The sequence below is a fragment of the Brassica oleracea genome, unplaced genomic scaffold, assembly GCF_000695525.1.
Source record: "Brassica oleracea var. oleracea cultivar TO1000 unplaced genomic scaffold, BOL UnpScaffold00763, whole genome shotgun sequence".
Taxonomy (NCBI): Eukaryota; Viridiplantae; Streptophyta; class Magnoliopsida; order Brassicales; family Brassicaceae; genus Brassica; species Brassica oleracea.
The window spans coordinates 9,635-20,015 of record NW_013617449.1 but is presented as its reverse complement, the minus strand read 5'-3'; the positions used below and the strand labels follow the sequence as shown (position 1 = coordinate 20,015).

Sequence of the window (10,381 nt, the reverse complement as noted above, 5' to 3'; positions counted from 1 at the left end):
ATATATACATGTAGAATTGGAAGTTTGGTGAGAACAGGAACAAGTAATTATGACACGCTATTGAACAATTATGCGCCATTTCAAGAGAATTGATTTCTTATATTTCTCATAATCAGTAAGATTTTAACTGTTTTGTCTACTTTGCATTCATACCTCATTCTCCATCTAACTTCTTGGTGCTACTATATAATGATCAAGTCATTTTCTGCACAAATAGGCAAGTGGGGATGTTACGTTGGGTGCTTAGCTTATTGGGTTTTGCTATACAAAGTCTGTTGTGACTCTAAAACTTTTACCTCATTTAACATTGATTCTGGTTCTTGAGAGAATTGCAGATTGTAAATGAAAGGCACAAGTAGGGAACATATGTGTAGCTGTGTTCGACTCGACATGTAGCGGTATCTGCAGATCCGCTGATCCCATTGTGGAGGTTAACATGCAATGTGTTGACCTGGAAATCATTATTTGGAAGCTACATTTCGAGGCATTTCCTCAACATATAAATAGACCATAGACAGAGTTTGATATTTATAATACTCAGTGATCATGGAGTCTGCAGAAAACAGTCCTTTTGCATATTCTATATGGAAGCAAGAGATATGTCATTTGTTCGATGATTGTATTATGATAGCTACTAACATAGGAGATGACTAGAGAAAGAGAAATGAGTATCAAACTCTTATATGTGTAGCTTTTGTAAACACATTTGAGTTTATTAACAGTTGTGACAAGCAATTACGTTTATAGTAAAGGAAACCTGCCGCATCGTCAATACATGTTTTTTGGTTGTTTGAGATTGAAATAGCTTATGGGTTTTCTAAATCAATATAATTGATTTGACTAAAGCTATCTTGGATGACAAAAAGAAGGATTGCAAGTTTAATAACTTCTGCTTTAGACTTTAATTTCAACTAAATTATAATCATTCTTTTATCCATATCATCTTAGTTATAATCGTAAGGATTTACTAGAATAAATAAACAGTTTCAACAATATTTAATATGTGATTTAATAAACAAAAGAACATGTAGGATTTTTAGGATTTAAAGAGATTGGAGACAATATTTAATGAATATAAAAAGAATACGAAGCAGATGATGAAAAATGATTCGAGCAAATTAGTGGCAACACAGAGGTAAGCGAGATAAAAATATCAATCAATAAAGAATGAAATAAGAATGATCAGGGTTAAGTTATTACACAAGCTAAAACTAAGACAAATCAAACGACAAAACGTGAAAACAAATGTAAACAAGACAAGAGGAGATGATGAAGATAAAATGCATTGAAAAACTGAATGCTAGATTAGTAAGCAAGAGACAAAAATAGATTAAAATGCAAAAACCCTGCGCCTTGGTGCGGGTAACGATCCCTAGTATAATTAATGAAGTAGTTAAAAAGTGAGGAAATGAATGTAAAAGATAAAAAAAAGTGAAAACAAATAAATTTTGTATTTTACTTCTATAGTAAATATAAATTATGTCAATTTATTTGGTAAAGATCATAAATGAAGTGGTTAGAATTGATTAAAAATAGAATGAAAATATGTAAAAAAAATCACTTAAAAATAGGTATTATATTTTTACTGCTATCAATGTTTTCAAACAATTTTCATTTATATTGTTATCCATGTTTTCAAACAGTTCTCATTTTTATTTTAGTTTTAATAATATATATATATATATATATATATATATATATATATATATATGCTCCGTATATGAAAATTAGAAATTTTGACGTCAATATATACTATTTTTACGTACGAATGTTGACATAATAACTATATGCTCCATATGTGTTCATTTACGTATATTGTATGAAAATGTTATAACTAGATATCAGTTTTTTGTTAGAGTTTGTACCTTGGTGCATCCAGATTCAATCTGAACGGAGGAGGAGGCCTTCTTTGTTGTTTGTTTAAAACCAACGAATGAATTTGGAGTTCGAAATTTTGTGCAAATTGAATTGCATTCTTCTGTATACATGCATTCATATGTTCAGATGCGAAATATTGGAGATTAAAAGTTTCAAAAGAAAATAAATATTAGAGATGAAGGCTATATATTGTATTAGATGTGTTGGAATGTTAAAAATGTGTGAAAAAGCTAAACTTGAGTATCCAGTTTTGATTTGTGGCATGATCGTCGTTCATATACATGCATATCTGTATCCAAATTGACTTGTGACATCTAAACCGAGATTTCATGTATTTAAAATTGTACCGAGACTAAACCATCACTTAAATATGTCAAAGCTAATTTGCGGCGTAATCACAGAATCGCTGATGATATATATCGTAATTATGATTTGTTGTTGTGGTAGTCACTAATAGATCTGTATTGTCATCGATGAATCAAGATGTAACTTTAAGTAATAGGATCACGAAGAAATAGTTTAAATAATTTGAAAATAAAAAAGCCCGAAATAATACAAAAGAAACCACTGATAGGGTAACAATAAACAAACTCAAACGAAACCCCAAAATAATGAATAGTGAAATTTACTAAAATAAGAATAGTGTTTCTAAAATTTGAAAACCGATTCCGCAGATCCAGTTGACTTGACTCAATCCTTATGCTTCTTTCTCTCAAATTAACTCGGAACAATAGTTTTTACTTTGTGTTTATATAAATAAGAACAATGGTTTTGGTTAGACTGACAAAACGTTTCTACAAAGTCATAATCTTTATCAATTTTTGAATCATGAAGGGTACTACTTTGGTTATGGTATTTTCTGTTTTCATATGTTTCATTCTGAGTCATGGTAAAGGTAATTACATTATTCATTTGAATTCATTATTAACATCAACAAAAATCGTGTTTGAAAGAAATAAAGAAGCAAAGAAGAGTTCTAGAACATGACGATTTAAAATCGTTTAAATACTAATTTTTTCTCTATAAACTAACAATGTATTTTGGTTGATAAAATAGACGGGGACTGTTATGATCAGATCCCATTCCCTGGAAAATGCAGCAAGTTACATGGAGACAAGAGATGCTTCAGAGACATGCTTTCGAATAACATAACACGGCGTTTTCTTACTTGCACCTGTATAAACCGGGAACCAGACAAATCACGTAAGAAAGGACATATCTTTTTTTTTTTTTAAGTTTTCATATTAATTTTTTTCTTACAATAAAACAGCTGGAAACCTACAAACCGATTTACACCATTCGGAACACCCCGGGCATATCTGCTCATGTCTCAGAGCTGTTGCCGGTGATTGTGTGCCAGATGCGTAAAAGAGTTTTTGGTGGTGAAACATAGATTAGCAATGGTGCTAATCTGATGGTATTTTCTTCTTAGTAAAGGCAATAAGATTAGGCGTTATTCATTAATAACGGACAGTACATGCGTATTTTCACTCAATTTTGTTTCGTTTATTTTTGTTTGCTTTCGACATTTCCAAATCTATATTAATAAAAGAGACCATGCTCTATTTAGTTCTTTTTAGTGCTACCACGTCATCTCTCCATTTTCTCAAGATGTCAGATCAGTATTTTCATTTTCCCATTTTTTTATTTTTCGTAAAAAATAATTACTAAATGGACATTTACATTATCGATTGGGCTATGCTTAATAAGAGATCTACTTCATATTTTGCACATCATACAGAAAACTAGTTTTCTTGCATCACACACTAGAAGTTTTCTTGCATCACATACGCAGATATAATAATTTTAAATATTGTATCTTTTATTTTAAACGAAAATTTAATTTATATTTAGATATTATTATTTTTATATTTTAACTTTAAAAACTTGAAAAAAATCATAATATATTTTTATAGTTTTATTTCTTTTGATTTGGTTTAAGTATTTCAATTTAATTTTATATTAAATTTTAATAAAGTTAAAATTATATTTTACAAAAATAATTATTTTAATTAATTTATATTTAATAATTATATATTTTAAATATATCTTTTATCATCTGGTTATATATATATATATATATATATATATATATATATCTAAATATCTAAATTCTAATAAATTTAAGAATTTGTTTGTTTTAGTTAAAATATGTCAAAACAGAGAAAATCAATTGGTTAATTAACCTGAAAACATACAAGTTTGTATTTGTTGATGCATGCTTCAATTCATTTTGTACAAATATGATATATAAGTTGATGTACAAAATTATATTTATAGTTATATTTAGCCTATTTTATAAATGTAATATATATATATATATATATATATATATATATAGATTATATATATATTGTATATTAATTTAATAGTGATATAGGATGTATTAATTATTTTAATAGTTTTGCCAAAAATAAATATTTATATAGAAAATTTTAGATTAATGATGATATAGGAGTTAAAAGTCATACTTTCACGAATTTACACAAATTGGATTCAAGCAAAAACAAATGAAATAGCGGTTGATGAAGCGTGATTGTGAGGATATCAATCAATAAGGGTTGTTCCTGTGAGGAGTTTGAGGAGCAGAGCGAGGAGGATTGAGCAGAGGCTGAAGAGCCTTCACCACTATGCTCATGTTTGGCCTGAAGTCTGCCTCGTATTGCACACATAGCGCAGCTACTGCAGCCAGCTGATCCATACCGAGTCATAAGATAGACAAAACCATAATCAGACTCGAAAAAAAAAATCATACATCAGTACTTAGGTTCTATTGTCAGAAGAAGGGATCTTGTATTACAATCTAGTCCTCTACAATAGGGAACACACCACGATGGAGAAGCAGTTTCTAAGTCATGTCCTAAGGTTAACCTTCTTTATTGAGTCAATGATAGCATGACAAAAGATTATGGGGGAGAACTTACCTTGGCAACTGCTTTGGGAGGATATTCACCGTTTAGTCTTGCATCAACGCACTGCTTCACCTTGTCTTCACTCAGTTTAGGGGTTGCCTGAGACCATACAAACAAGTTTTCATTTAATAATATGATTGCAGACACATTCCTTTTTTTTGTATAAGAGTTTGGTCTTCCTACAACATTCTCTAATCAATATGAGTAAAACAGAAAACGAAGCAGAGGTACATTAAGCATTACCCATGTCACAAGACTCTGCTGTCCACGTGGTAAAGTATGATCAACTGGTTTACGACCTGTGAGTAGCTCAAGCAGAACAACTCCAAAACTATACACATCACTCTTTGTGCTCAATGTTCCTGTCATTGCATACCTGAAATGCATAATTCAATTGTCAATTGGGATTATAATATTCCCAAAACATGATTTTTAATTGAATGACTATTCAAGCAGAGGGCTTACTCTGGAGCGTGATAGCCAAAGGTTCCAAGCACACGAGTCGAGTGAAGGCGAGCAGCCATGTCAGGGGCTTGATTAGACAGATCGAAATCAGCAATCTTAGCGACATCATCATCAAACAAAAGCACATTGCTAGACTTGATGTCTCTGTGGATAACATGAGTGTTTGCCTTCTCGTGCAAGTACTCCAGCCCTCTAGCCGCACCAACAGCGATCTTAACTCTCTGGTTCCACGACAAGACAGGACCTGGCTGCGCTCCTTTCACGCCTTTTCTACCTGTCACCAACAAAAGTTCACTTCACAGCCCTAAAACTCAAATGCTTTTTTACATTTAGTAACATACCGTGGAGAATATCATGAAGAGATCCATTAGACGCAAATTCATAAGCAAGAACACGGAGCGGGCCATCAACGCAGTACCCGAGAAGGGCAACGACATTGTCTTGACGCAATCTCGAAACCATTGATACCTGTTTTAATGATCTTTTGTGTCAGTAACAAAGCAATAGATTGACAATATTATAATGATTTTAAGTTAATAGCATTCTACCTGCGCGAGAAACTCTTGATCAGGTTGCGTACTGGAATCAAGTTTCTTGATGGCAGCTGCGTTTCCGGTTTTGAGAACACCGTAAAACACTCTTCCATAAGAGCCTTCACCGATTAAGGACTTTGAACCGTAGTTATCGGTTATGTCCTTTAGTTCGTCAGCTGGAATAGCGGGAACAGAGATAGGCTGCATCTGAATAACTGGTGAGTTCTTGGGCGGATCTGCCTTGTGATGGTGAGCATTGATACCTTAACAACAACAGTTGAAAAGGTTCATAAACTTGGCCGCAAGCCAAAGGATGGACACTAAAGAGAACTAAATACTCATATGGGTAAACTAAGTTATACCATCTCTGTTGTGGAATGGCTTTGGTCCGGTTTCGGAAACCCTACGAAAATCCTCACCACCACCAAAACAGCCAAAGCAGCTCATTGCGCTTTTCTCTTACACACACAAACTTAGAAAACTGTTTAACACAAAACGTCAAAAAATTTCAGTAATGGGAGTTGTAGCAGGACAAGATTTGAGCTAAAAATAACAGTAAATGCAAAACTAAAAATAATTAGTTTTTACATTACTAAAAATCTTTCAAAGGAAATTAGACAAAACGAATATAGAAATGTTCTGACGCAGAGCCTCAGGAAATACTTTCAGACAATGAACAGGGTTTAACCAACAACATAAATAAGACAGACTTGTCGGAAATCAAAAGGAAAATAATTGTTTTTAAAAAAACAGATTATACATGAGAAAAATACAATTCTTCTCCATGATCAAAGTTTCAACATAACCCCGGACATTTGTTGACCTAAGGTCAACGATCGTAACCGTTAAAATGGAATTCTAACTGAAATAAACCCAGAAAAAACACTGTTTACAAAATCTTAATCGGCATGAAACCGGAACCTCAGGGAGAAATAATCTAATCACGAACATAAAAGGAAAGACCCTGAAAGGGAAATTCATTAGAGTTGGTCAGAAAAGAGCAAACATTTACCTTTTTCCAAAAAAAAATCAACAGAAGAGGAGAAGAGAAGAGACGAGTCGAATGTTTCCGATGAGAGAAGAAGAAGCTTTCCTATCTTGTTGGGTAGGGTTGGTGAAGCTTAAGCTTAAGAAGACACAAGACTTTTCTTCCCGGCGGAATTTTTTACAGTTAATGATGATTTATAAAGTGGTGGAGCAGTTGCGCACGATAGCGTCTCCCCTCGCCTGCAACTTTTCATTATTTTACTTTTTCGTGTTTAGAAGCCTTAAGTCTCTAATCTACTCATTAATTAGCCATTTGGTTTTAGTTTAATTGTTGCACAGTTTCATATTATTACATGGTTTTTGTTTTCGCGGATAGATGTATATGTTCACATAATTGCATAAATTAAGTTAACTAATCATCAAAAATATGCATATTTACATTTTCGGATTTTTAAAAAGTAGTTCATATCATATAAACATTATCACATTTTTTTATGTTCTTTTTGGTACAATAGTAATTGTTTGTTTACCTGCTAGGCTGAATTTATGAGAGAAAACCCAAAAAGACGGCTTATATATTCTATTAAATAGGAAGATTATAAATAGTGGTACTATTATATTATTGTGATGGGATATAATAAAGTTGTAGGTTAGATAGAGGTCAAGATGTAAAGCAAGGGTCTTTTGACCATCACGGTGATCGTGTTCTTTGTGTTACTTGGTCTGTCTGTCTGTCTACAAGTCAACAACCAACTTCTAAGCTTTCGCGTCTGTCTCACCTCAATTCCCACCATCTTTTCCTTTTCTTTTTGGTTCAAAATCTTATGCACACGACTTTTATATATTTATGTGTGTTTTCAGCAATTTTAGAATATTCTTGAGTAAATGTGTTTACAAAATAAAACATATATTCTCTTGAGTAATATTTAATCGAATAAAAATTGAGTGATAAATTTGGAATTCTTTTACCGTTCAAACCAACGTCATTACACAAACTTTAAACTAAAACAGTATCGTAAACAACACAAAACCAAATCCCACAAGAATCGACCTGAGTTGTGTTTTGTTTAAAAGTTACCCATGGGGCCATAGGCCATAAAGCAATAAAATGTTGGGTCTATCTATTCAACCCATTATTTCACATTTTATCTCTCCGTGACTAAGCCCAGAGGCTAGCAACTGTCAGCTAAATACGCCATTTATTTCGTTGATTTTAGGGCCTTAATTGTTGGTCTGTTTTATCGATATGGGGACTAAGAGCATTTCCATCGATAAGAACCTCTTATAAGCTCTAATCAATAAATTAGTAATAAATATAGTGATTTGAAAGGTTTAGAACATTTGTTAATCTAATTTAATTTTTCCTCATCCAATGGTAAATCTCATTGAGGTTTTTAATTTTTTTTTTTTTTAAGTAGAATGATTGGATTTTCTAACATGAAATAACATAATTTTTTTTTTAAAAGAAGACATTACAACATATTGAAAAAACAAATACTAATCGTAAACGAGAAAAAACTGATTAGATGAAATCTTGATTTGTTCCAAATTTTTGCCAAATATTCTCAACCAAATAAGCTTTCAATTGTTGATGTACTTTGTTATCACAGACTCGATTCCGAAAGCTCATCATATTTGGTCAAATTTTCCATCCATCATGCCATTTAGAAGAGAAATGGTAAGAGAAACAAAATATTTTAGGTGAAATGGTAACTCATCACTTGTGCTTCACTCGGAAATGGTAACTCATCACTTGTGAAATGGTAGGAGAAATGGTTAACAAAATAATCTTATAAAGAAAAAAAAGCTTATAAAGCATGTAAAAAAAATGAAAACAGAGGAAATAATAACAATGAGAACAAAAAATTTGATCACTGATTCATTCACTAATCAATAGGAGGAGGAAGACTGAGATAGAACATCTCATGAGCTACTTGGTGGTGTTGTTGAATCACCAAAGTCATGTGATCTTGACTCCCATCTCTTGTGACCACCTAAAGCTTGTCCTGATTTAAACACCCTAAAGCAAATTGGACACTCGTGACCTTTGCTTTTCTTCTTTGCCCCACCACTTGGTTTCTTAACCATTGGGGGTTTGCTATAATGAATCTTCTTGATACTTTTGTTTGTGTCCGCACAAGATAAAATCACCATGCCTTTACTATGAAAGATGCAACTTTTAAAATCTGCCACAAGACAGCACAAAGTAAGCTACTTGCTTGGCCAAAGAAGCTGCTAACTATGCAGCTACTTATAACGCCTCCTTCAAACACGAAACCAAGGCATACAATTTTAGCTAGTAAGGAAAAAAGTAGATCCAAGTAGTGATTGGAATAACCAACCAACCAACATTTTGAGAGATTTACTTCTTAGTCTTATTGGTTTTCTCTTCTTCTTCTTTTTCTTTTTGATGTTGAAGATTCCAGTCACAATGTCTATTGTTGTATCATCGACATGAGTTTTCAACAGAGTGCAGTTATCCAAACCCATCAGTTGATGACCAGCACTTGGGACAAGGGAAGTATCCTTTTTTCTTACATATTCCATTAGCACAAGCCCTGTCATATACCCCCACGTAACATACTTGTAAAAGATGGAAAGCTTCACAATAAGAATCATGATTGTACAACATTTTCAGCAATACAAGACATACCAAGAGCGCGGAGCAACTTGAGATCAAAATGATCAGCTAGTTCGTCGTGATCACTTATTTCAGCTCGACGAATGGCTAGCTTCTTTAAGCTGATGAGCAAATCCTGCAAACACGAATTTTGGCGAGGAGGATTATTGGTAATAATAACATTTGTTGAATGACTTTCCTTGTCTCAAAATAAGTATATATAGTTACTAGTTCAGGTTTAGAGAGAGAGCAAAGCCAAGAGATATCTTGCGTCCTATTGTTCTTCAAGACTTCGCTGAGTTCCTCCATCTTTTAATTCTTCTTAAGATACGGGCATAAAGACTCAATAAACACTTTCCGTGTCTCAAAATAAGTATATATAGTTACCAGTTCTAACAGAAAAAATCCCAAAAACCCAGATGTAATACTAAATCAATGGCTGAACCAATAAAAACCAAACATTTAGCTAACATGGACTAGTCATTTAAGAGGCTCACCTCAATGGAATTAAACAGGCTTCAAATGAGAAAGCAGCTGGCGATTTAGAGCTTGTCATCACCACCTGGGTTTTAAAATAATGGCACCGGAAGACTCCAAGTCACCTTGAAGGTGGAAGGAGACGCAAACCAACAATAAACCCTAATTTATCTATCAACCTCGTCGGAAAATCAAATTAGTATGGTTGTGATTTATAATTAAGAGACGTATTTAAGCGACAGAATCGACGACGAGGAGAGAGAGCGACGAAGAGCTTCGACGATATCGAAGAAGAGAGAAGAACCGACGGAAGTCGAAAGAAAGAGAGAGCCAACCGAGCCAAACCAATAGGGATTCGCCACGTATGGGGTTTTAACCGCTTCTACATTCTCTTAATTAAGCAGCGGTTCTCTCTAATAATTGCATTTTTCATTTATTTTTTTTGACTCTTTTCCTTTAGAACCTCTTTCTAAACCGTCCGATGGAGCTGGTCTAACAACTCAATGCAA

At 33.1% G+C, this 10,381-nt stretch overlaps 2 protein-coding genes and 1 long non-coding RNA gene across 4 annotated transcripts; 1 reads left to right on the top strand and 2 right to left on the bottom strand.

Moving 5' to 3' along the window:
• The first annotated feature begins 2,652 nt into the window (after nt 1–2,652).
• On the top strand, nt 2,653–3,457 carry LOC106320020 (putative defensin-like protein 233). The gene is made up of 3 exons (XM_013758392.1): nt 2,653–2,773; nt 2,935–3,081; nt 3,149–3,457. Exons 1-3 carry the CDS (start codon nt 2,707–2,709, stop codon nt 3,244–3,246), a joined length of 312 nt encoding a protein of 103 aa, XP_013613846.1. The 5' UTR covers nt 2,653–2,706; the 3' UTR covers nt 3,247–3,457.
• Nucleotides 3,458–4,307: 850 nt separating this feature from the next.
• Nucleotides 4,308–6,994, bottom strand: LOC106320017 (pto-interacting protein 1-like). Its single transcript, XM_013758387.1, has 8 exons — nt 6,801–6,994; nt 6,151–6,269; nt 5,804–6,051; nt 5,597–5,723; nt 5,256–5,529; nt 5,034–5,166; nt 4,803–4,889; nt 4,308–4,570 (listed from the first exon to the last, which is right to left on the bottom strand). Exons 2-8 carry the CDS (start codon nt 6,233–6,235, stop codon nt 4,430–4,432), a joined length of 1,095 nt encoding a protein of 364 aa, XP_013613841.1. The 5' UTR covers nt 6,236–6,269; nt 6,801–6,994; the 3' UTR covers nt 4,308–4,429.
• A 1,607-nt stretch (nt 6,995–8,601) lies between these two features.
• LOC106320023 lies at nt 8,602–10,170 on the bottom strand. Of its 2 annotated transcripts, XR_001265670.1 has the most exons (4): nt 9,893–10,170; nt 9,429–9,531; nt 9,142–9,333; nt 8,602–8,961 (listed from the first exon to the last, which is right to left on the bottom strand). It is a non-coding gene; the product is annotated as an uncharacterized LOC106320023 (long non-coding RNA). The 2 variants fall into 2 exon arrangements; XR_001265669.1 differs by having other exon boundaries at nt 8,602–9,333.
• Nucleotides 10,171–10,381: the final 211 nt, after the last annotated feature.